At 59.6% G+C, this 25,660-nt stretch overlaps 2 protein-coding genes across 2 annotated transcripts; one reads left to right on the forward strand and one right to left on the reverse strand.

Moving 5' to 3' along the window:
* Positions 1–3,162: 3,162 nt before the first annotated feature.
* FKBP10 (FKBP prolyl isomerase 10) lies at positions 3,163–12,394 on the reverse strand. The gene is made up of 10 exons (XM_065422610.1): positions 12,204–12,394; positions 9,346–9,491; positions 7,559–7,748; positions 7,074–7,219; positions 5,927–6,116; positions 5,509–5,654; positions 4,871–5,060; positions 4,396–4,538; positions 3,995–4,158; positions 3,163–3,348 (listed from the first exon to the last, which is right to left on the reverse strand). Exons 1-10 carry the CDS (start codon positions 12,392–12,394, stop codon positions 3,163–3,165), a joined length of 1,692 nt encoding a protein of 563 aa, XP_065278682.1.
* A 3,110-nt stretch (positions 12,395–15,504) lies between these two features.
* P3H4 (prolyl 3-hydroxylase family member 4 (inactive)) lies at positions 15,505–25,362 on the forward strand. The gene is made up of 7 exons (XM_065422701.1): positions 15,505–15,978; positions 20,161–20,310; positions 22,204–22,375; positions 22,965–23,093; positions 23,982–24,127; positions 24,542–24,625; positions 25,213–25,362. Exons 1-7 carry the CDS (start codon positions 15,505–15,507, stop codon positions 25,360–25,362), a joined length of 1,305 nt encoding a protein of 434 aa, XP_065278773.1.
* Positions 25,363–25,660: the final 298 nt, after the last annotated feature.

A 25,660-nucleotide genomic window follows, 5' to 3' on the forward strand; every position in this document is an offset into this window, starting at 1 on the left:
TACAGGTCTCCTCTGCGGGTGGAAGGGACCTGGGTTCCTGCCGTGCAAATTGTTACTAGTCCTGTTCCTGGCGAGGTGCCGTCCACGTGGCTGTCTCGCTGTGACCCAGCCTGGCATTAGCAACCCAGGCCCCTGCATTGTTTGGTAAGCGAAGACACTTGTCATTTGGCTTGTAGGAGCTGGGCTGGTCCAGGTTCACAGGCAGCCATCTGGCTCGCTCGCTGGGTCACAGTCAGATGTAAATGTCACTTGTGAGGGGGGGCAGGTTTTATTCCGTTTGTTGAAATAAATACATTAGATAAAGCCGACGTGTGAGTGGTTTGTGAGCTCGCAGTACAGCACTGCCTGGGGTGCCCGCCGAGGCATACAGAACTTCCAAAGGTGGATGAGCTAGTTAGCCTCATGTTCCAAATGGGGAAACCGAGGCACGGGAAGTCGAAGAGTCACAACTAGTGAAGGAAATTGCATCTCCTGACTCGCTGCTCTAACCCCTAAGCTTGCGTTGCTTCTGTATCTCAGAGATTCCAAGGGGAAACGCAAAGACCTGCGTCACTGCAGAGATGGCTAACCCAGCATCCTGTTCCTGGCTGCTTCAGAGCAGGGGGCAAGAGAACCTGCAGGGGGCAACTTTCTGACCCCCCCCAGTGACCAGCACCTCTCCCCACTAGGCAGCCAGGGGCCAGCCAGTCTTCCCGAGGGCTTCGAGGTTGGAACAGCCTCAGCTAAAAATCTTTACAATGTTTTTAGCCCTTCCTCTGAAACTGGGGGTGTCTGCGGCCAGGCGGGAGCCTCTGAAGGAGACGAAGCTTTTTCCAACCCAGTGCTGCAGATGCAAGAAGCTTGGATGGGGGCTTATCCAGCCAGACCCTCCACAGCTCCCCCCACCGGGACAGCGAACACAGACCTGTGTGTGGGGACCTCTCTTCGTGCGGACAAGCGCAAGCAACGGTTCATCCCAAAATAACGTGCCGGGAAGCAGAGTTGTTGGAAACCACTTTAAATCAGTTTATTGGGTGCAAGGCAGAAATTGCTATTGGGGGGTTGTTTGAACCTTTACATCATCTTGTCCTTGCACTTCTGATCTTTTATCCTTGCCCAGCAGTTGGCTCTCGCAGACACTCGTCGGCTGAGCCGTGATCTTGGGACACAAACCTTTAAAACCGGAGACACTGGCCAAAATTTGCAAACGTGGGAGACTAAAGTGAGGCTCCTGAATTATATTTAAGCATCTCAGTAACAGTGGGCTGAGTTCCAGTGGTACTGAGCAAGCCCAGCTCTCATCAGCGTCTGGAATCCGGGTGCTCAGAAACTGAAAATCAACCCACTTGTGTTAGCCCAGCTGGGAGGGTTTGGGCCCTGGATTTTCCAAACTGACTGGTGGTTTTGGGGGCCGAACTGTGTAAAATCAGGCCCCTTCAAGGTGTCTCAAGTTCAAGCCCCAAAATACCACTGGGCCTAAAACCACTCATCACTTTGAAGAACTGGGTCTGGGCTTTCCTTTCTGGTACAATTCAAGCTGTTGCAAGAGCCTGGACCAGGGATAGGAAATGGCATTACATAGAGATATTTTTAAATCCCTCGGGAACAGTGACTGGGTTCAATACAGGAAAAGCTCCAGCAGATGCCAATTCATGCCCCTTGCTCCAGCGGCAGCAGGATGCCCTCACTGGCTCACGTTCTGCACTCTGGGTACGCGCTGGAAGGTGTCCTGGCAACGACAGCCCCGATCTGCACAAGAGCAGCGCTGCTGAAATGCTCAAAGAGCCGAGGCGAGCGAAGGCAAAGGGCCGGGTCTGACGTGGGGTTACAGGCAGGGCTCTCAGCTAGACGGGGGGATGCCACCAACTTCCAGGAATCCCAACCCCCAACCCCACATCACTGGAGAGAGCAGATGGGGGGATGGGTGCACCTGGGATTCATCCAGTTCTGGGCTGGGGCAGGGGAGTTAATCTGTGTCCACAACCAGGTCCACCGCAGCAGCCCCCACCCCGTCAGAGGCAGGCAACGTTTTGTAGAAGCATCCGGCACTGGGAGCAGGCAGGCTGGGTGGGCCTGTCTCTGCAGGGGACAAAGGCAGAGCGCAAAGCCAGGGATTAAATCACTCAAAGCCCAGAGAAGAAAAGTCTCTGGGTTCTGGTCTCAAAGCAGCTGGATACAATTCCAGGGTAGTTTGGGAAGGGGTGTCAATTACCCCTGTGTAGCCCCTGGAGCCTTGAGGCCCAGGGTGTGGGTGGAAGTCCTAGGAAATAGCTCACGGTTGGGTCTAGTTTCTAGGCCAGGGGTGGGCAAACTTTTTGGTCTGAAAGTCACATCTGGGTATAAAAATTGTATGGCAGGCCATGAATGCTCACAAAATTGGGGGTTGGGGTGAGGGCTCCGGCTGGGGGTGTGGGTTCTGGGGTGGGGAAGAGGGGTTGGGGGTGCAGGAGGTTGCTCTGGGCTAGGACTGAGGGGTTCGGAGGGCGAGAAGGGGATTAGGGCTGGGGCAGGGGATTGGGGTGCAGGAGTGCAGCCTCCAAGCAGCGCTTGCCTCAAGCAGCTCCTGGAAGCAGCAGCATGTCCCCCCTCTGGCTCCTATGCGGAGGTGCGGCCAGGCAGTTCTGTGTGCTGCCCCGTCTGCAGGCGCCGCCCCTGCAGCTCCCATTGGCTGCGGTTCCCGGCCAATCGGCACTGCGGGGGCCATGATTGGGGCGGGGGCAGCATGTGGAGCGGGGCCCCCTGGCTGCCCCTACATGTAGGAGCCGGAGGGGGGGACATGCTGCTGCTTCCGGGAGCCGTGCGGAGCGGGGCACACCCCTGACCCCGCTCCCTGGCTGGAGCGGGAGCTCGAAGGCTGGATTAAAACATCTGAAGGGCCGGATGCGGCCCCTGGGCCGTAGTTTGCCCACCCCTGTTCTAGGCTCTAACTTTAAAGGCAAGAATTTGGGACCCTTGTTATGTGGAGTTTTTCCCCTGCTGGCTTGTTACAAACGCTTCCAATAAAACACTATTAAATAGTAAAAAAACAACAACAACCAAACAACCTCGCTCTGCAAAGGGGTTGGCACTAAAGTTTCCTGAGCTGGCTTCTCTAGGGCACAGTCCCTGTGGTGGTGGGGGAGCAGCCCACTCCAAGGTAGGAAAGGACAAGAAGAAAAGTTGTCTCTTGAAGGCAAGAGCTCCTCAGAGCTCCTCATGGATTCTCTCCTGATCTTCGTCCGATTTCAGCTTCAGCTCCTCCGCGGTGATTTTCCCATCCTGGTTCCGGTCCTGGTTCTGAAACATGTCGGCGATGACGGTCTCCTGGTCGGAGCTGGGCATGAGCCGCCCCTTCCCCTCGGTGAGCTGGGCCTTGATGAAAGTGGAGAACTGCAGCAGGGAGAGGTGAGAACAGCTTACGTGGCTGGGCCCGTGAGGGATCCCAGGACAGCATGCAGCCAGCTCTGGGGTGGAGGGCATTGGCCGGACAGGGCTAGATGCCGCAGGATAACAAGGGCAGGGAGCACGCCAGTGCCAGGCTGCAGGAGGCTCCCCTCCAGGTTCCCTGTTCTGTGATGCTCTCAAAGCTTTCTGGGCACACGCCCTCCCCGCCTCTCCTTCTCAGCCTACAGCTAGACCCAATTCAAGCTGCTGTGCTAACTGGCCTGGCCTGTGGCTGGTTCCCAGCATGCCTTGTGGCACAGAGGGATGTTGCTGCCTGGCTGGGCCCCTGGACAGGGGGGTCTCTCAGAGTCCGTCCCTGGCCCCTGACCCGGCAGGAGGGCTGGGCTAGGGCAGAATCCCTGGTACTGCCACCTTAACAACCAAAGTGTGCGCATTAGTCACAGCTTGGCAGCCGCTCCGGGTACTCGGCACGCGCGCCGGATGCCAGCTGGGCGCCGTGGCAGCCTAGCCGGCCCCTCCCTTCGCCATTGAAAAGCCCAAGCTCAGCGGATCACGGGATCCGAGACTGCTTCTGGGGCCGTGTTCCCTGATTCCGATTCCTCCCCCCATGTGCCCGGAGCTTCGGCCGCACCTCTTCGGGGGGGATCTCGCCATCCTTGTTCAGGTCCATGTCCTCGTACAGGTTTGCGGGTGGGTCCCCGTGCCAGATAAACAGGTAGCCTTCTGGGACTCCTTCCTCCCTGGAGAGCAGCTCCACCTCGAACCGGAGCACAGCACTGCCTGGCACGCCCCGGGCTGAAAGGCAAGGGGTGCATGTCACCGATCCCTCGTGTGCTCTGATGCACTACGGTGCCTTTGCACCATGGTGCGACGTGCGAGAATGAGCTCTGAACATCCCCGCTGGGGCGACTTGCCCAGGCTGGGTCAGCTGGGGGGGTTAAAGGCCAAAGGAGACCAGGTAACACCCTGGGCCGCTGCCAGACCACTGGGGCCACAAACCAACCCACCAGGCAGTTCCCCTCCCCCCCTCACCTCCGTTCTCTCCGTGCCCCAGGTGCGGGGGGATGACGATCACCCGTTTCTCCCCCACGCACATGTTCAGCAGGCCGGTGTTCAGGCCGTCGATCACCTTACTGGTCCCCAGCGTCGCCTCCTGCGGGTGGTTGTAGTCGTGGCTGCAGGAGGCAATGCAGACATTGGATGGGCGAGAGGACTTCCCGAGCCGGGGCTGCCCACACAGCCTCCTACCCTCAGGAACCTGCCTCGGGCCTCCCCCGACCTTGTACCAATCAGCGGTGGCAGGTGAATTCTGCCTGAGGGTCAGAGGAATTGCTAGTGCCCATGATCTTACCCCAGTCTCCCCGAGTTCAGCCACCTCCATCCTGCTGAGCTTCGCAGGGCCCCACCCCACAGCTGTTAGCACTAACCCACGAGCAGCACCCAGACTGCTGGGATGGAGCTGGGGGGGATCCAGGCTGCCCCGGGGGGCGGGTGGGGGCACACTCACGAGGAGAAGAGCTTGGTGCCATCCAGCAGCGAGCAGTTGTAGTGGTAGCGGACGTAGTCGCGATCCTGGGTGGTGACGTTGCAGCCCTCGGGCCGGGAGAGGGTCTCGATCTCCACCGAGTCCAGGGGGTTGTGGAAGTCGATGACGTGGATGTCGAAGATAAGCACGGCTGAGCCGGGGATCTTGTTCCCTGGAGGAGAAGGACGAAGGGCCCTGTGGGGATGAGGGGCTGGGGAGAGGGCAGAGCCGGGGGGAAAGCCCTGCCGAGCCGGGGGCCAGCGCAGGATTGTTCCTACAGTCCAGTCCCCTGGGCGCTAATTGAATGTGTCCCTGCCCACCCCAGCCCGAGAGACAACCCCCTGAGCCAACGGCCCCGCCTGACAACCCTGCCACTGGTGCAGGGGCTCCGAGCCCTTCTGCGGGAGGCAGCCCCCTCGCCCCCCCCCCCCCCATCGGCTCAGGGCAGGGCTGGCTCCCATCTCATGGGCGATCCCCCCGTCATGGGCACGGGAACGACTGATGTGACGCAGTAAACAAAGGATTGTGTAACGGAGCCAGCGGGGAGCGAAACGGCATTGCTGACTCCCGCTCCCTACCCTGCAATCCCACCCCACTACCCCGCGGGGACCCCTCCCTACCGGCTCCGTTCTCCCCGTAGCCCAAGTGCGGCGGGACGACGATCCTTCTCTTTTCTCCGAAGCAGACGCCCTGCAGGCCCTGGTCCATGCCGGGGATGACGTAGCCCTTCCCGATGTAGGTGTCGTAGGTGTGATTGCGGGAGTAACTGCAGCAAACGCAGCACCGGGCGGCGTCAGGTTGCAGGTAAGCACCGAATGAGGGGACCGTGGCGGCGTAAGCTCAGTCCGCATCCCCCAGCCCCTCCACCCCACAGCCCTGCCCGCATCCCCCACCCCACAGCCTTGCCCACACCCCACAGCCCTGCCCAGGCCTCTCCACCCCACTGGGGGCCATGTGGGGAGGAGCTCTGCTGCGTGCCACCCCAGGCACAAATGGGGAGGCCCGTGCTCGTCCGTAGGCCCCGCCGGTGGCCAGTACCTGGAGTCAAAGAGCGTCCCGTCCATCAGGGTCCCGTTGTAGTGATAGCGGACGAAGTCGCCAGTCACAGCCTTGCGCTTGCAGGACGCCGGCACCTCCAGGTGCTCCAGGGAGATGCCATCTTTGGGGTTGTGCAGGTCCACCAGCAGCACATCGAACACCAGGGAGGCCTGGGGCGGGATCACCGTGCCTGGGTGGGGAGGAGGGAAGGAGGGTTGCGCCCAAGCAGAGCCAGCCCCTGCGCCGTGCCCAGAGCAGCCGGAGTGAGGGACCTCCGTGGGGTGGAACTGCAGCCTGCTCGTGGCTGGGGTGGCCATGTGGCCAGTCACCCCCTCCTCTTTTGCAGAGGTGGGGCCCCCGAAGCGGCCGACCCCAGCACGCCCCGCTCTAGCTCCGTGCGGAGCGCACCAGGCTGCGACCTGGCGTTATCGGCACGCAGCAGCTCCGTGTTTAACGGCACGAGGCGGAGCTTCCACCATGCACCTGATCGTGGCCGTGACATACGTACACGAAACCTAGAGCTGCCTCGGAGCGACCCAGTGCTGAGCAGGGTCCCTTCGCCCCCCCGACTCGCCCCCCTCTGCCCCGGCTGGCTCACACCCTCCTCTCTGGTCCTGCCTGAATTCCGCTGGAAAATGGTGCCAATACTGCATGGCGAGATCTGTCCGGCAGCCCGGGTGGGTCAGGCCTGCTGCCCTGGGACCAGCCCCGGCTTTATCAGCCACCTGCCCGCCAGCTTGTTTGGCTGACGGCAGAACACTGGGCTGCGCGGGATCAGATGCTCATGGCCCTTTAATGCCCGCCCTCCCCCCCCCCCGAGCCATCTGCTTCCCCATCCACTCCTGTCCTTCCCATCCCTTTCTCCCCTCTCTTCCCGGGGTTTCCTCAGTCCCAGGGCTTCCCAGCCAGTGCCAAAGTGACCCCGTCTCCTCTGCCCACGCGGGGCTGAGCGCTGGCTGGGCACCTGCTTGGCCGTTTCCTTGCCTGGGGCGTTTGGCCCCTGCCATGACTGACGTTCGTCAGACCCAGCGCTGCCTTTCGCCCATGCAAACTGCCTCCCGGCTGCCTGCCTCCGGGCAGCCCCATCAGTCACTGCCCCAGCGTGCCAGGCGTGTGCAATCCCGTCTCTGGGGACGCCCCCACTCACCATAGCCCTTCTCCCCATAGGCCAGGAAGGGAGGGATGATGATCCTCCTCTTCTCCCCAGCGCACATCCCCAGCAGGCCCTCGTCCATGCCTTTGATCAGCCAGCCTGTGCCCACGTAGGTGTCATACGTGCTGTCCTTGCTGTAGCTGGCACCGGGGAGAGAACGGAAAAGACACGAGGGGAAGAATGACTCCGGGGCACGGGCAGCGCCCCTAACCCAACCTGCTCAGCCCAGGGGTCCTGGCACGAGCGGGCTCCCCCTCCCCCTCCCCCACAGGGAGTCACGGAGCGTGAACTCACGCCTCCCCAAGCCAGGCCCCTCTGAGTCAGGTGAGATGGGTCTGGGGGCGGGCCCTGGGCACGTGTGAAGCTGGCCCCGCTGCTACTTGCTCCGTGCAGCGAGGCAGAGGGGTCCCCAAGACGGGCAAGCTGGCGTTTGTCACTAGCCCCCGCGGTGCTGCCCCTCCTGCTCGGCTGCCCTGTACCTGGAGTCGAAGTGGGTGCCGTCCAGCAGCGTGCCGTTGTAGTGGTACCGGACGAAGTCCGAGTTCTCCACAGTGCGGTTGCAGCGCTCTGGCTTGTGCAAGGTGGTGATCTGCAGCTTGTCCTCTTTGTTCCAGATGTCCAGCATGATGACGTCAAAATACAAGGTGGTGTCGGGGGGGATCATGCCAGCTGCGAGGGACAACGAACGACAATGGCTCAGCCCCGGGCAGCGTCAGAGTGAGGGGAGCAGCCTCACAGCACGAGGCCGAGACTGTTCACTTCAGCGCCTCAAAATCCACCCACAGGCCCCCCCAGCCTCTGACGCTCAGCCCCGTTCACAACAGCTGTTCACGTGCGCTTACAGGGTTGTCCCCCGCCCCATGGCTGGTCTACATACGAGATACCAGGAGTCTGCTGCTGCTTGGAGCTGATGGACTTCGACACAGGGGCTCGAGCATTGAAGGTCCCAGCTTCACACTGGCCCAAGTGGGGTCACTTATACTTTGAGCAGAGAAGGGGCCACCACACCTCACAGCATGGGGGTGCCCAAAATGCCAGTTACCAGATTTTCTCTTCAGATGAACCAGCCACTCCACCCCACTGTCCTACGGAGAATGGAGAGCGCTGGCACTGGGAACCCGGGCGGTCCTGGTGAGTAGCGCACAGCCTTTATTCAATACCTCCCTGCCCTCTTCTGCTGGTTTTCCCTTTAAGGAGGGGGGTGACAGCATCACACCCAAACAGTGCTCAGGGGGTTATTGTATCAATTATTTATCGGCTTGGAATGAATAATAATTCTCGGATTAGCCCTTTCGTGTGAGGCTCTCAAAGGGTTTATCAAACCTAGTGATACTCCACGTGCTCAGAGATGGCTTCGTTCTACACCAAAATGCAGCCACCTCTGGGCTGAATGTGGCAGCTGGGTAGCCCCACAGCAAGGAGAAATGATACTGCATCCAGCGGAGAGTCCTGGGGGAACGTGAGGAGGTGTGATCCTATTCTCCTGACTGAATTCAGCCGGGCCGCGCTGCTCCCGTAATGCTACAGTGGGATTGTTACTGACACGCTGAGATCTGCACTGATCTCCCAGTGCAGGAGGCCCTGGGTCTCGCCTGCCCTGTGCATGTGGTGACAAAGGTTCACACCCCATGGGTTAAAGAATTCCAGCTGATTGCTCCTACTGGCCTGGCCATCTTATTTTTACACGTTACTCATTGGCTAGGACTTTGGAATCGCTCTGCCCACCCATTGCATCCCATATAAACTTCAGGAGGGAGCCAGGGGATCTCAGCGCGGGACTCGGAGCCTTTCCTCATCCTTGTGGTCGCAGCTGCCGATCTGCACGTGGCTCATCCCAGGCCAGCGGGCGGCTCAGCCACTCAGAGAAAGAGGAGGCCAGGAGGGGAGAGCTCTCTCCATGTTAGTCCACCACCAAGGGCCAGATCCTGCCCTGGGGGTCCCTGGACTCCCCTGCACTCATCCAGGGGAGATCAGCCCACAGAGGTGCTGAGACCTGCGAAGCTCATGGACTTCACCGGGACCTGTGGGTGCCCAAGTCCTTAGGAGCACAGACGGGAGCGGATCCACCCTCAGGGGCCTTTCTGCCTCCCACGTTATCCCCAGTGAGAAGGGCTCAGCCAGCGATGCAGGAGGCAGAACCCCGCTGCGACCTGGGCTCCTGCAGGGCTGATGGGAGAGACGTTGGGCCTGACCTCATCGCACCGGAAACCCCCTGGGCTATGCTAGGCCAGCCGGGCGGGGCCCTCGCATTCGCCGCCCCCCTTACCGACGCCGATGCTGCCGTAGCCCAGGTGGGGAGGGACAATCAGGTGACGCCGCTCGTTGACGCACATGCCCTGCAGGCCTCGGTCCATGCCGGTGATCAGCCGGCCGACTCCCACCACGCCCGCCACCGTGGCGCCTCTGTCGTAGCTGGGGAGGAATGGAGACACGTTAAGTCCCTCTTTTCTGATGGCCTTGGCTGTTTGGGATACTGCAAAGCAACTAGGATCCTTGGCCACACCAGCCTGCCCCACCAGTCCAGCGAATCCCATAGCTGGCCCCAAACAATAGGGTTGCAATGTTCCCACCCAGCCCTGCCCATGAGGCCTGCCACAAGACCAGTCCAGTGACTAACAGCCTGAGTTTCCAACTCCACCCCCTGAAGATCAGGATGTTCCATGCGTCCCCCTCTCCTGGGGCAACGACTGTACCAAGACACGTCACCACTCGACCAACCCACCTGCAGAGGTAGGGGAGTCTCTATCACTGGAGTAGTTCAATCCAGACTGATGTCTTTCTAAGCCGCACGCTCTCACGCGGACAGAAGCGATGGGCTTGATACTCAAGTTACTGGGTGAGGGTCTCTGGCCTGCACAGTGCAGGTCAGCCTAGAAGATCATAACGGTCCCTTCGGGACTCGAGCACTAATTAATGACAGATTATTACGCACCATCGGCCCCACGTCACAAGGCACAAAGCGGCTACGGCCCAACATTTTCAGAAGTCTCTAATTTGGGGGGCTTCTGTGGCTGGGAGCCCAACTCACTGCCCACCTTCCAGCCACAGAGCTGCGGGTGCCGAAGCCCGAGGTGGCTCAGCTTGGGCACCCCAAATTAGAGGCCACTTCTGAAAACACTGGCTCCGTGACTCACCCAATGAGTTGGCAGCAAAGTCAGGAATAGAATCCAGGTCTCCTGAGTCCCATTGCTCAATCCACTAGACTACAGCTATCCCCACGTCTCTCTGTGGTTAAAGCAACCGGCCCATGAAATGACAGGCTAGGGGGGTGCCCATAATGTTCTGCAGATGATGGATTCTGTCTCTTTGCTCTTGGAATATGGGGGGGCAGAGGGCACACATGTGTTGCGTTTCATGGTGGAGCATATAAAGGAGTATGACGTCCCACGTATGCTACTGGCCAGATTTCTTTTGCAACTCAATCTCTGCAGCAGACGCGGACCCAGTGGCAGGGAACAATCTCGTCAAAGCGGGATTGGAGCTGACGTCCCTGATCCTGGGTCTGATCCTGCATTCCTCACACACTCAGAGGCTTGGGGATGCAGGATCAGGCCCTTTGTTTGCAAAAGTCATTTGTGATGTTTAAGCTGGGACCGAATGCAAACAAGCATCTCGCCCAGATAAGCACTGGCTGGCTGACTCTCCGGTGCTTCCAGGGAACAGATATGCCATGTTCTGAACACCGTGCAGAGTAACTAACGACCAAACACCCAAGCCTCATTTGTAACCTGCAAATTACTCTGATTTTTAAATCGTAAAACCCACTCTCTCAGGGGCAATTCGGGCTTGTTACAAGTGCTCCGAGATCCTTTGCTTGGTTTAATGGCCAGCGAAACGTCTCAGGGAACCACGCTGCAGCCATCAAGACAAAGAATTATTTTAGTACGAAAGGTTTCCTGGGGCCCCATTTATCTGTCAGACTCACGCCTAGCGGTGGCTGCTGGATGGCTGATTTATCCCACTTTTTACGCTTCCTGTTCGGGCATTCAGGGACGAGTAGCAACGTTTTAAATATTTAAAACCAGAGCAGATTCCCTGAAGTGTTTCGTTGGCACTTCTGAAAACCTCCCGGGAAAGCAACTGTTGCTGCCCTCTGCTGGGCCTGATCCTGAGCCTAGAGACGTCTGTCTTCCCTCTCCGCAGGCCCGTGCAATGGGCCTGCTTTGCCTCTTGCTCCCACTGGTTTCAATCAGGAGAAATTCCCCTGGAGTGCCACCAGCACCGTAACTCCGGACTGACATCAGCGTGAGGAAAGGGCTGGCTGCACGCGCAGGCCCAGGGAGAACTGGGACCAGCTCACATAGGTGGAAAAGGGGCCCTTTGGGAATGGAGCACACTCCGAAACTGCAATGGCTCGAAAAGCGCTTGAATCTGTTCCTGCGTCATGGCTGCTGTGATGAGCTTTATCTCGGCAGCGGCCGGCACCGTCTGCTGTGCCCGATCTCAGTTAGGACCCAATCCTGCATCCTTTACTCACCCGAGTAGTCCTTACCCCTGCAAGCAGTTGCACTGGACTCAACAGGCCTGCCCTTGGGAGTAAGGGCTGCTGGCATGAATGGGAGATTGCAGGACCCAGCTCTCCGCCAAAGAAAACAACATGGACACAAAATACAAAGCAACGGCTCCTGAAAAACGAACCCCAAAGATCGCCATCAACGTTCTCGGTTCTCCTCCCCCCTGATCAGGGCAGTTGCTCGGGGATGGTTTGCACGTGGCGAATATGGAGCCACCAGAATGACACGTCTACACTGAGCTGGCCCCCACTGCATGTTCAGCAGCACCCCAGGGCAGCTGGTGTAACGGTTTTTCTTGCCCTTGGGAACTGCCCTGCGCTCTGGTTGCAAAGCAAGCTCCTGGGCCGCGCATGCAGAAGTGTGCTGGGATCCTGGCACGGCCATAGGCATCGATTCATGGCGTGCCAAAGCCGGCCAGAGAAGTGGAACATGCAAGTGAGCAGGGCAGAATTTGAGCCCATCCTCTGAAACACGAGAGCGCATCCCAGTGCAGCTGGGGGGGGGGGGGGGGGGCAGGGAAGTGCACACTCTATTTGCAAAATGAAGAGGGGGGGCTGCAGCAGACCCCCCCCCCCTGCTATTACACTAACTATCCAGAACAATCCTGTACCTGGAGTCAAACTTTTTGCCATCTTTGAAGGTGCCGTTGTAGTGGTAGCGGATGAAATCCCCCATCTGGACTTCCCGTAAGCAGATTTTCGGGATGTAGTATCTGTCGATCACCACGTCTTCCAGGGGGCCGGGGTCCCCCAGGCCGGGGGCCGCCAGCAGGCCGAGGAGGAGGAGGCTGCCCAGGGCCATGGTGCTCGGAGTGCGGGCAGAGAGGGAAGGGGCTGGGCTGCTCGGAGCCTGGAGCTTCGCTTTCTTGCTTCCCAGCCCGGCCTCTCGCCAGGAATTTTGTCAACGTGTAAAGTGGGCTTGAGAGGCGCTGAGGTCACTTAGCTGTCCACGCTGATTCGCGGGGGCGGCTCCACATCCACCCGGGAATTTCCCCCGGCGCGCGGGGAGGCTCCGGGGACGCGGAGGGGGAAGTTCCACGCGGGGGGATTTTTTTTTTTTTTTTTTTTTTTTGCAATTATTTCTGAGAAGGAAAAATCTGAAGCAAACTATTTATTGCAAGTTTGTGCAGGGAGAGGTCCTACCCCGCCAGCAGCCAGACTCCCCCTGGGTCCTAGTGCCGCTGGGCCGCTCCCACCGCCTTGCTCGGGGGTCGCTTCACTATGGCGGCAGCTCCATGGGCACGTTTGGATACACTGGTGCAAAACAAGCGACCATCCGTCTGGGCTGTGGGAGCAGGAGTGTTGTAAGCGAGACACGAGAAGTGATTCTTCCGCTCGGCTCCGCGCGGATTCGGCCTCAACTGGAGTCTTGGGTCCAGTTCTGGCCACCACAGTTCAGGATGGATGTGGATAAATTGGAGAGAGTCCAGAGGAGAGCCACGCAAATGATGAAAGGTCTAGAAAACATGACCGGTGAGGGAAGATGGGTTTGTTTAATCTGGAGAAGAGAAGACTGAGAGGGGACATGAGAACAGTTTTCAAGTACATAAAAGGTTGTTACAAGGAGGAGGGAGAAAAATTGTCCTTAACCTCTGAGGACAGGACAAGAAGCAATGGGCTTAAATTGGAGAAAGGGAGGTTTAGGTTGGACATTAGGAAAAACTTCCTAACGGTCAGGGTGGTTAAGCACTGGAATAAATTGCCCAGGGAGGCTGTGGAATCTCCATCACTGGAGATTTTGAAGAGCAGGTTGGACAAACACCTGTCAGGGATGGTCTGATAACGCTTAATCTTGCCATGAGTGCAGGGGACTGGACTACCTGACCTCTCGAGGCCCCTTCCAGTGCTACGATTCTATGATCGGTAGTTATCAGTCAGGAGTAATAAATACAGCGAATGAATAATTATTAATAGCAATTTCTAACACTTTTAAACCTGCTGAGGAAAGGTGTTAAGTGCAAATGATAATGAATTAGGAATGATTGGTGTCCTATTTATCAAATGCACATCAGACCATTGCAAGCATTTCTGCCTTCCACAAGCTCATCTGCAAACAGCGATCACCAGAGTTAAGTGCGCTCTGCACATCCTGGATACAGACTAGACATCTAGGAACTGAGATGGGACCTACTGGTCCTCAACAGATGGGAACAAGGATCCAGACAGAAGCTTGTTGTTCACTCCTGGAGTCAGCAAGTCCCTTAGTTGTCTGCAAGGCTGATGGATTCTTGGCTTTACGTGTTTAGGCATGAGGGCTGCTGCCAACCATCCCACCTAGGGAAGAAAGAGGGTGCTGGCCCTGCAACCAGTCATTGGCCCTTCTAGATGCGGGGAACGTCCTCTCTAGTCTCTGCAGTGCTGTGGAAAGATAAGCACTGGTTATTTTCCCAGCAGTGTGTGTCTCCTACTGTAGCTGATCACATGTTAATTGGCCCATCACTTCATCTCTCTGTGTTCAGCCCTTGGCACTGCCCAGCATACAGACTGGAAGGTCTTTGGGACAGAGACCTGGCCTTCAGACCTGTCTGCAAGGCCCCTGGCGCACTGCTGGCATTGTATAAATGTTTGCACCTGTACCCATCTGACAGCCCTGCAGGTCTCTGCTTCTGGTGACACTCTCTCCCCCCCCCCCCCCCCCCGGGGGGGCAGAGACATCAGACAGCACAGGGCCTGGCCTCCAAACAGGAGCTGAGTGGTCTGGCTGGCTCTGTGTGACTGTCACCCTTCAGATTGATCCCCAGCTGAAGATGCGGCTTCCACCCCCTTTGTCACAGCTGCAGCACTGTTCAGTGCGACACAAACATTCCCGTCCTAGCGAGACGGGCCGGGAGCCCGGCCCTGGGCTCCTTTGCGCAGTCACACCTGGACCGGGCAGTTGTGGCCAGTCCCATGAGCCCCTGACACGAATGCTTCTTAAACCCAGTGCAGCACTTTTCCAGCTAAAACTCCCCCGCACGGAAATCTCTGCCCCGCCTGACTGTGGGCTGCACGGGGAGGTTGAGGATGGACCCGATAATACTGTAAGTGCCGCACGTCCCCGGGTCCCCGGGCGAGCACAGCGTCGTCTCTCCCAAGGCAGCGTAATAAGGGGAGTAACAGAACCGGATCCCAGTTACTGTCTGGCCCCACCAGTCAGTGGGGTCCTTCCCGGTGCCACTCACCTGTTCCTTGGGCATGACTGGCTGGGAGGGATGCAGTGTGGATTTGGGCAGTGGTGGCTCGGCCATGCAAACGTCCCCTCTAAGGCAACACACGCTCTATCAGAGCTGGCGCTAGCCATAAGCAGACTAAGCAAGTGCTTAGGGCCCCAGTGGCTCAAGGGGGCCCCTATTAATGATTAGTGTGTGTTGGGGGGGGGGGATATTCCTGCTTAGGGCCCCAGTGGGCTAGCACCAGCTCTGCACTCAATGTCCAGGGCACAGTGTGCCAGGGAGAAGCGGGTGCAGGCGAGATCCTGGTGCCACAGACATCAGTGGCCACAATCCCATTGCCGGCCGTGGGGCCAGGGTCTCACCCAGCCGGGGCAGGAGCATAAAGTGTGTGGTTGGTTTGTTTTTTTTGACTGGTCAAAGCAAATCTTTATTTTAAGATGGGAGTTCTTCTTCGTGATGGCAAAATAAAATGGTCATCTTAATTTATTGGTATCTTGGATGCACCGTTTCCACGTTAACTCTTGTAACAGTGGAGCAGTCATTAAAAAAAAAAATATCATGTTTAGTGCAAGGCGCACACACGGTGCAAGGAGCAAACTCGTGCAAGGCCCACACTGGTGCAGCACTAAGACCCCGCGGATCCGCCTGGCCCGGCCTCCTGCACTCCCCGCCTTTCCCCAGGCAAGACGCCGGATGGTCCCCCAGGCTGGGCAGCTCCTTGGAGTGCGTGTGCGGCGCTGCGCCGAGGAACCGGGCGGGCATGGAGCGGGGAGGCCGGCGGCTGTTGTTGCTGCTGCTGGCGGCGGCGGCGCAGGGCCCCGCTCCGGCGGGCGCGCAGTACGAGGAGTACAGCTTCCGCGGCTTCCCGCAGTCCGAGCTGGTGCCGCTGCAGAGCGCCTACGCCTACGCGCTGGAGCAGTACGAGGGGGAGCGCTGGAAGGAGAGCGCCCGCTCCCTGGAGGCCAGCCTGCGCCTGCACCGCCTGCTGCGCGACAGCGAGGCGCACTGCCACCGGGAGTGCGCGGGGGGCGCAGCGGGCGGCGCGCCGCCCGCGCAGGCGGAGGAGTGGGGCTGGGAGCTGGAGGTCTTCGGGCACGTCCTGCAGCGAGCCGCCTGCCTGCGGAGCTGCAAGCGCGGCCTGCCGGTCTTCCAGCTCCGCTACCCTCCGGCCGAGACCCTGCGCGACTTCCAGCGCCGCGCGCCCTACCAGTACCTGCACTACGCGCTCTTCAAGGTGAGCCGGGGGCGCAGGCTGCGCGCAGGACGGGGTGGCGCCAGCTCCGCGCGAAGTGTCCAGCCCCGTGGGCGTTGCAGCCAGTGGCCAGAGCTCCACTGACTCGCGTGGGTGAACCTTCCCCGCCGGGCCCTGCACCTCAGCACGGCTGGAGCCAGAGGCGTTCGTGTTTTGGGGATGGGGGTGGGGGTGGGGACAGGACTGGGATCCATTTTCAAACCAGAAAAATAACAGGAGTACTTGTGGCACCTTAGAGACTAACAAATTTATTAGAGCATAAGCTTTCGTGGGCTACAACCCAGTGGGCTGTAGCCCACGAAAGCTTATGCTCTAATAAATTTGTTAGTCTCTAAGGTGCCACAAGTACTCCTGTTATTTTTGAGGATACAGACTAACACGGCTGCTACTCTGAAATTTTCAAACCAGGGTGCAAGGGATGTGCCTAGGGTGACCAGACAGCAAGGGTGAAAAATCGGGACATGGTGGGGGGTAATAGGCACCTACATAAGACAAAGCCCTAAATATCGGGACTGTCCCTATAAAATCAGGACGTCTGGTCACCCTAGATGTGCCTGGGAGCCTGCCCGCCCCATGGCTCCTGCTCTGGCTCTCTGCCTGTCTCTCACCAAGTTGTTTCACTGTTTTGTCACCCCTTCCTAGGGCCTCCTGTCCGCTCAGTGTCTCCCCGACCCAGGCCCAATCCCTCACGTTGGCCCACACGTGTGGCCTCCTGAAGTCTCAGGCACGGCTCAGATGAGGGTTTGCAGGACTGGGCCCTTTGGCTCCTCCAGGCAGGGGGCAGCATCTCTGTCCGCCCAGAGCACGGTGTGGGCGTTTCACAGATAAGAAATCCTTGCAGGGCGCTGGGGTCAGCCGACGATCGCGACGGCCCCTTCTGCCCTTGGCATCTGTGGGTCCCACAGGAGCCAGGTGCCGGGCAGAGAACAAGGTGCCCTCCCCCCCGTAGCCTCTGTGGGCTTGTGTGAATGTGAGCCGGTCCCCAGCCTCGAGGTCTGGCGCACTGGGACCCTCTCGGTGTGGTCCGTTCCCAGCCGGAGCAGGAATGTGGCATGCGGGGTGTTTCCGGGTGCTTTGCCCAGTGGGTTTAAGGGGCACCCATCCCACTGCTGCGAGGGGACTGGCCAGCAGCCGTGTGCGTTGTGTGCTGTGTCGTTATTTCCTTTTCACAATCTGTGCTGCTTTTGAGCCCTATCGCATGGAGCAGGAGCTGCAGGCGCCGTGTCAGCAGCTGGGACCAGCGTGTAGCTCGTGTGCGCCAGGATGGAGTGTTAAAACCTTTGCCAGTTGCTTCTGGTCTTTTCTTTTCTCCTCTTCCCCCCACCCCCTTCTCTCCTCCCCTTTCTCCCCACCCCCTTGGCCAGCCCTCCCCACAGCCGGAGCCAGGAAGCCCCCTGACTCGGATTTGTAGGAGGAATGCAAATGCCACGTCCCCTGTATCCAGAGCAGCAGAAGCCTGGGTGACTGCCGAGCACAGACCTGGGCAATAGACCCTGCAGGGATCCTTGGCCGGGGGGAGGGATAGAGCCGTCTTTTGGACCCATTGCTGGCTGCTGCTCCCTACAGTTTCACTGTCCCATTGGCCCTGCCCCCTCCGCTCCAGCCCTGCCGTTCCTAGAAGGTAAAAGTTCCAAAACTTCTGTTTTCGGGGGCAGAGTCTGTTTTCCCCTCGTAGCTCAAGGGAAAGGTCGTGTTCACTTCACGTGGTCAGATGCAGTCGGTGCTGCCGTCCGACTGCATGGCTGGAGTGGGGAGTCTGCTTACCTTGGGGGTGGGGGGGTCCTTTTGGGAAATCCCTAGACGCCCCAGTGCTGGTGCATGCCCAGGCTGGGCAGGACTCAGTGTGCCATAGTGTCCACCTGGCAGAAATGTTAATGCCTTTTGAAGAGCACAAGGAAAAAGGGAGAATCAAAGGGTTTTGCCCAGGGCTCCCAGTTGTGTGCATGCTCAGGAAGAGTTATTTTAACAGGCTGATGAAAGGGTTTTCCCTGGGGGTGGGGGGGCAAACAGGGGAGGAGACAAAAGGAAACGTAGTTTCGTTCTTTGCAGTTTTACCCACTGAGTTTGCTATAGAAGACCTCTGTGCGTACTGATCTATCACCCACCTTTCTCCGCCCTGCAATTCTAGCTTCTCTTTCTGTTGGATTTGCCAGCAAAGCCGGGGGCGGCTGAGAGTCCAGTGGCCTGAGCAAAGGCCTTGGGAGTCAGCATCCCTCGGTTCTAATACTGGCTTTGACACCTACTTCTAGTGCAAGCTTGGGCAAGTCACGTTGCCTCGCTCTGTGCCTCAGTTTCCCCACCTGTAAAGCAGGGATACTAAGGGGGGGGTGTAGCAGGGAGGGGTTGTGAGGATGAATTAGGTCTGATCCTGCAGTTCTTACCTATTGAATACCATTGCGTGAGCCATGCTGTGGGTGACTTAGCCATTGCCAGAGTGACACGGTTTCACTGGCTCCTGGAGTGCAAATGGATCCTTTAAGAGGATAGTTTAAAGTGCCGCAGTTTGAATCCAAGCTGCTCTTTCCATGGGCCGTGCTGGGGGAGCCCCTGGGAGGAGTCGGTCTTTCGCAGTAGTTTGCTCGCGCTCTTGTGCACACTTGGATTTACTGGCTAATTTCCTCCAGGCCAAAGATGCGAGGCTCCTGTTCAGTGGGATAGTCTGTCCTTCCTGCTAACGTAACACGTTTTCCCCTCAGCCTCGCCAGCCACACCTCCGGCTGCGGGACTCTCAGCCTGGAATCGCAGAGTCTGAGGCTTGGTAATGCTGGGGCAGTCAGTGCGGCTGGCAGGAGACTGTGGAGAAATGCCATTTAAGGTCCCAGCCAGGAGGCCTATAGGCCGACGAGCAGGAACAATCTGAGGTGCAATCAGACGTGACTGACCTGAGAAACACCCCTAACCTGTGGCCGCCGGGGCCCCAGAATCACTTGGGAACCTGGCTGAAAATTACAGACCCGAGAGGGTAAAGTTAGACTCCAAACTCCATGTTTAGGGACCCAACCAGACGTGGCCTCATTGGCCAAAGGGCTGAGCAGCTCCAGCTCCTATTGAGCTGTGGAGGGTGGGGGGGCAGATTTCCCTGCATCGGTGCCACAGGATGGGGGCCCACAATATGTCACCTGGATTCATTGGCTTTTTTTATCGTCTGGTTCTGCCCGTCGGCTGCTGCCGGCAGGGGATTCGCCCCAGGGCTGCTGCTGATCCAAGCTCCACATTGTCTGATTCCCACCGGGAAAGGTCCCTGGACCCACACTGGGCTCCTTTTGCATCGCTCGCTCTGCCAGCCGCCTCGGCCTGGCGATCCCATGAGATCACTTGCAGCTCGGCTGGGTTAGCAGCCAGAATATTAGCAGCATGCCGCGCTGCCTTCTGCACGAGAAGGTTGAGCGTGTCCCAGCTACTTGGGGGCGAATAAAGGAGTCAGTGTATTCCAGACCAGAGCGCCAGAGAGCTGCTTTCCCGCGTTTGGTCTGGTATGATCTCGGGGTGTGAAAGAAACACCAGGACGGGAGGGATGGTCTAGGGGCTAATACAGTGGCCTGGGATTGAGGAGAGGTGGGTTGAGATCATGGCTCTGCGTCAGTCTCTTTGCGTATGTCACAAGGGGACATGTTTTCAGAACCTCGGTAGGAGCAGATGTTTCTGTGGGGCCTAGAAAGCAGGGACCGGCGGACGGGTGCCGAACCCTGCTTAGAAATCTCTCCAGCCATGGCAATTCCACTAGCCCCCTGGCAGCTTGCACCTTGGCTGAGCGGCTCTTGGGGCGTGTCCGCCCTCCCAAATCGTATCTCCGTCGCTGCAGCGGTGTAGGTGAAGCAGACAAGCCCGTGGGGTGGACGCAGTTGGACTGGTATAGTGGTGTTATCCTGGGATAGCTTAGCCCCCTGTGGGAAGGGGAAGAAGCCATGCAAGTATAAAGCCCTATTACCCGGAATACCTGTGTCCGGGCTGTGGGATTGTGCTGTGCTAGCTAGACTGGGATGACTGAATCCGGACAGCTTTGGTGTAGGCAGTAGGAGCCGTGTGGATTTTCTGGGCCGGTGGCTGGCCAGAGCGGAGACTCTGAGCCCTGCATGGAGCTGCCGTGAACCCCGGGACTGAGCTCACTGGGATGGCCTGGAGAGACCCTGGCTGCAGTGTCGTGCGACTCTCTCCCTCTCTTAGGCCAATAAGGTGGAGAAAGCCGTGTCTGCTGCTCACACCTTCCTGCAGAAGAATCCCAAGCACGAGATGACGCTGAAGTACATGAACTATTACAGAACTATGCTGGACGTGGACGAGTACCTCGTGGACTTGGAGGCCCAGCCCTACGAAGTGAGTGCGTCCCCAGGGGGCCAGGCTGGGATAAGGGGGATGCGGGTCGGGATTGAGAGGCATCAGCAGAGCTGTGGGCCAGGAGTGAGGACAATGACAGAGCTGGGTGGGGGGGTGACCATGCCTGGAATGGGGGGCTGCAGGTCAGGTTTGGGGTGCCTCAAGGATGATCTGGGGAGGAAGCTTTGACGGGTTATCTCTGCATCGTGCCTGGCCGTGGCCACCCTGGTCTGTCTGAGCCTCGCCCCCTCGAGGGGTAGTGGTAACTGTGAAGCTGTCGCTTTCAGAGCCGCAGGAGGGGCCGTGCTGGGCCCTGTCCCGTCGCTGGCTGCTCCTGGGGTTGACAGAGGCAGGCTGGGCCCCAGGCTGCAGCTCATTCTGCTCCAGCTCTTGCCGTGAGCTCCCATCTGTGGCAGGACCACGGGGAGGGAGGCGTTCACTGCCCGAGGTTACACCCGTATTTCCCGGGCTCTGCTCGGAGGCCCTGTCTGCTCCACGATCAGTGTCGTATCCGGAGCGGGGTGGGGAGCTAGGCTGGAACACCCCCTGGAAACAGGTTGTGACGGCCTGGTCCCAGGCTAATGCCGGGAGCCAGATCCAGCCCTTGTGTAGGTATGCGCAGCTCCCAGCAGAGGGCGTTCACACTGGGACTGCCAGCCCACGTACACCAGGAGAACTTAGTGGAGCGCCAGCTCTGCTGGCGTTGGGCTTCGGACCAGCTGTCTGCTCAGTGCGCGACACTTCTGGGTGCTCTCCAGTCCGCGCTGGGGGCAGGATCTGGGTTCCTTAGGAGGCTACTGTGCTCGTGCCTGTCTCCGTCCCCGTGGGCTGCTGTCATGCAGACAGCTGGGGCCGTTTGTGCACAAGCTGGGCCCTGCTGGGAATTCAGCCCATGCAGAACGCAAGGCACCGGGGATGACTTTACTCACCAGGCTTCGAACCACTGAGTCATCAAGAGGAGCTCGAGTGATACAGAAATCAAGAGGGACTCGGTCAGTGTAGCAGAAATCCACGTATCCGGAGTGGGGTGGGGAGCTAGGCTGGAACACCCCCTGAAAACTGGTTGTGACGTCTCAGTCCCAGGCTAATGCCGGGAGCCAGATCCAGCTCTCGTGTAGTTGTGTAACATCTCAGATACAGAAATCCTTTCTGTCGGGGGGGGGCCCAAAACTGGATGAAATACTCCAGATGGTGAGGCCACATCTGGAAGACTGCGTCCAGATTTGGGCCCCCCACTACAGAAGGGATGTGGACAAATTGGAGAGAGTCCAGCGGAGGGCAACAAAAATGATTAGGGGGCTGGGGCACATGACTTACGAGGAGAGGCTGAGGGAACTGGGCTTGTTTGGTCTGCAGAAGAGAAGAATGAGGGGGGATTTGATAGCTGCTTTCAACTACCTGAAAGAGGGTTCCAAAGAGGATGGAGCTCGGCTGTTCTCAGTGGTGGCAGATGACAGAACAAGGAGTAACGGTCTCAAGTTGCAGTGGGGGAGGTCTAGGTTGGATATTAGGAAAAACTTTTTCACTAGGAGGGTGGTGAAGCACTGGAATGGGTTCCCTAGGGAGGTGGTGGAATCTCCTTCCTTAGCGGTTTTTAAGGTCCAGCTTGACAAGCCCTGACTGGGATGATTTAGTTGGGGTTGGTCCTGCTTTGAGCAGGGGGTTGGACTAGATGACCTCCTTAGGTCCCTTCCAACCCTGATATTCTATGTTACCTGGGCCTGGGGTGGGGCCTTCTGCACAGGGCTGAATTCCAGGCAGCCCCAGTCAAAGCCCCGGCCCTCGTGCTGACCAGGAGGAGATGGCCGAGGGGCTGGATCTGCCCCCTTTCCCGCTGCGGTGAGGGCCTGGCGGGGGCCCACCCGTGACGCGGGGCTGTTCCGATCCCTGCAGACGGCGTTCGTGCGCTCGGTGAAGCTGTATAACAGCGGGGATTTCCGGAGCAGCATTGCGGACATGGAGCACGCGCTGGTGGAGTATTACAAAGCCTACGAGAACTGCCTGGCCGGCTGCGAGGGCGCCTACGAGCTGCGGGAGTTCAAGGACTTCTACCCGGCTATTGCAGGTGGGGGCGCCTCACGGAGCCACGGGGCGGGCTCTGCTGCCGGGCGCTGGGGAGAAGTGGCCAAGAGGTGACAGATGGAAGCCGCTGTGTCCCCCGAGCTGCCTGTTTGTTCACACACGTGTGTGGGTCCCCGGGGGCAGGTGGCTCCCCACAGAGGCTCCCCGGGGCCTGGCGTGACGTGGGGGGGGGGGGGAGGGGGCTCAGTCTGTTTGTAGCATTGGCCACTGTCAGAAGACAGGACACTGGGCTAGATGGACCCTTGGTCTGACCCAGTCTGGCCGCTCTTATGTAACGGGGAGGGACACAGGCCGTTTGCCTGGCTGCGGGGGACAGCGAGAGCATCGGGGGGGTGGTTCAAACCAGCCGGTCCTAGAAACCCCAGAGGCGTGGCAGAGAGATGAGCCTCTTGCGCTGTGGCACAAGCCACCCCATAAGTGATGGGTCAGGGAGAAACTTCCCCGTGCGGCAGGTTATCCCACCATCAGCTGCTGGGGGGCTCGTCTCCCTGGGTAGCAGGGGCCGGCGGCTGTGGGTGAGGGCGGCCAGGGCCTGGGGATGCCGGGCCGGTGTGACGGGCATTTCCTCCCAGATCACTTCGTGGACGTGCTGCAGTGCAAGGTGGACTGCGAGGCCGACCTGACGCCCAACGTGGGCGGGTACTTTGTGGAGAAGTTTGTGGCCACCATGTACCACTACCTGCAGTTCGCCTATTACAAGCGTGAGTCCCCGGGGCCGCGTCCTGGTTTGCTGGGTGGGCAGTTGGGGGGCAGGGGCTTAGACCCCAGGGCAGCAGGGAATGATCCCCCCCCCCAGGCACCCTTGCCCCCTCCATCTGCAGCCAGCACCTGAGCACCTCAGAGCCTCTCTCCTATTGGGGGTCGCCCTGCCCCACAACCCCTCCGTGCTGTGTGAGGGGTGCCCCTCGTCTGTCTGGAGTGGGGGGCCTTGCCCCATGGCCCCTTGTGCCGTGAGGGGTTAGGATCAGAGAGGCCTCATGTTGGGGGGTCCTTGTCCTTATGCAAAGGGGGTGGCTTCCTCTGCCTTGGGGGTTCTCTCTCTGCCCCATGCCCCCCACTCACCTCCCGCCGCGCCTGGCTCTCACGCAGTGTTAGTATCTGCCCTGCACCTCCTAAGCCTGGCTCCTTTGCAATGGGGGGGTCTCTGTGCCCCATGCCCCCCACTCATTCCTCCCCCCGTGCCTGGCTCTCGTGCAGTGGGGGGGGTCTCTGTACCCCATGGCCCCCACTCACCCCCCCCCACTCACGCCTGGCTCTCGTGCAGTGGGGGGTCTCTGTACCCCATGGCCCCCACTCACCCCCCCACTCACGCCTGGTTCTCATGTAGTGGGGGGGTCTCTGTGCCCCACGCCCCCCACTCATGCCCCCCCCCGTGCCTGGCTCTGGTGCAGTGTGGGGGGGTCTCTGTACCCCATGGCCCCCACTCACACCCCCCACTCACGCCTGGTTCTCATGTAGTGGGGGGGTCTCTGTGCCCCACGCCCCCCACTCATGCCCCCCCCCCCGTGCCTGGCTCTCGTGCAGTGGGGGGGTCTCTGTACCCCATGGCCCCCACTCACCCCCCCCACTCACGCCTGGCTCTGGTGCAGTGAACGACGTGAAGAACGCGGTGCAGAGCGTCTCCAGCTACATGCTCTTCGACCCGGCGGACGAGGTGATGCAGCAGAACCTGGTTTATTATCGCTTCTACCGCGAGCGCTGGCACCTGGAGGATGACGACTTCAGTCCCCGCCCGGTGAGGGGTCCAGGGGGCTGTGGGAAGGGCTGATTCATGGAGCCCATCAGTGGCTCAGTCCTCGGCCCCAGGAGAGGCTGTACCCCCATCTCAGGGTCTGGGGGAGCCAGGGAGAGTGGGGTGAGCCCAGCTCCTGGAGATGGGGAGCCTGGAACTGCTCTCGTGGCTGATTCGGGGCTTTGCAGGGGGTTTCCCCTCCCATCCTGGCGCAGGGACCCCCGGATGAACTGGCCCAGCTGCCCCTTGCTGGCTGGGCTGAGCGCAGGAACTGAGCGTGCCCTGCTGTCCTGCCCCAGCTCATCCTGGTACCCTTTAACCCTTTCCACGCTGGCCGGGGGCCGGCTCTGCCTGGGAACAGCTCCTGGCCGTGGGGGCGGCAGTGAGGCTGATGTGCCCCCTCCTGTCCCCTCCAAGGAGGCGCTGCAGTATCACAACCAGACGGCCGTGCAGACGAAGTTGCTGGACTTTGCCAAGCAGTATCTGCAGGGTGACGACGAGGTGAGCTGGGGCTGGGGCAGTTGCTGAAGATGGGGGTGGGGGCTGGGGTGAGAGGAGCCCCCCATTCAGCTTTCTGCTGCTGGAACCCTTTGGGCTGAGACCTGAGCAGGGCTGGGCCACGTCGCTGTTTGGATGGGAGCCCTGGGCTGTGCTGATTCAGTAACGGCTGCTTGATAGCGGCACCCAGCGCTGCTGGGCCCCACTCCAGAGCTGGCTGCATTTTGGCGCTGGGGGAAATGAGCCCTGTGCACCTCGCTGATACGAACAGGTCTAAGGCATTGGCTGAGCAGGTGGCTTCGGAAAGGTCTCCCAAGGGGAGAAGCAAGGCGTGCCCATTGAAACGAGACTGCCCGAAGCCTTGGAGAACGGGAGGGGTGGGGGGGCGGCGATTCGGCACTGGCTCCTGCCGGGGGGGCTCTGGAGAGTGGAGTCCAGGGGCGATCCCACACTGGTTCCTATGGAGGGAGGGGTAGACTGTCCCTTTCCCGATGGGCCTTCTCCAGCTCTGCTGAGCAAAGCCCAGGGGCCGGGCTCTAGGGGACAGGCCTGCCCTGGGCGGTGATGGCTTCTCCCTCCCTGTGCTGCAGATGGAGCTGGCTGAGGGCGCGGAGCCGGACGGGCGGGACCTGCCCTCGGACAGCGAGTTTGACGGCCAAGGCGACTACGAGGAGGGATTTTTCGCTGAGTGGTGGCAGGAGCCCAAGTCCAAAGGGGACAAAGCCGACCAAGGTTACTGACTGCAGGCTCCCGCTGCCTCCCAGGGCCTGTGACGCTGTGGGGGGGGAGAGGGCAGCCACAGTCTCCCCTTGCCCCATGGACGCAGCAGGAGCTCCACTGCCCTGGCTGGGCCCAGGGAGCTGAGAGGAGCAGCAGCCCAGGTGGCTCCTGGGGTGACAGCACAGCCTGGCCACCTCCTCAGTAGAGCCCCCCACTGGCTGCCCCCTTTGGGAGAGGCCCCAGGGCTGACGGCTGTGGAGATGCCCTTCTCCTCCTGCCCTGGGCCGGGGCCCTCCAGGGCAGGGCTGAGGCTGTGGG

The sequence above is a fragment of the Emys orbicularis genome, chromosome 25 (assembly GCF_028017835.1).
Source record: "Emys orbicularis isolate rEmyOrb1 chromosome 25, rEmyOrb1.hap1, whole genome shotgun sequence".
Taxonomy (NCBI): Eukaryota; Metazoa; Chordata; order Testudines; family Emydidae; genus Emys; species Emys orbicularis.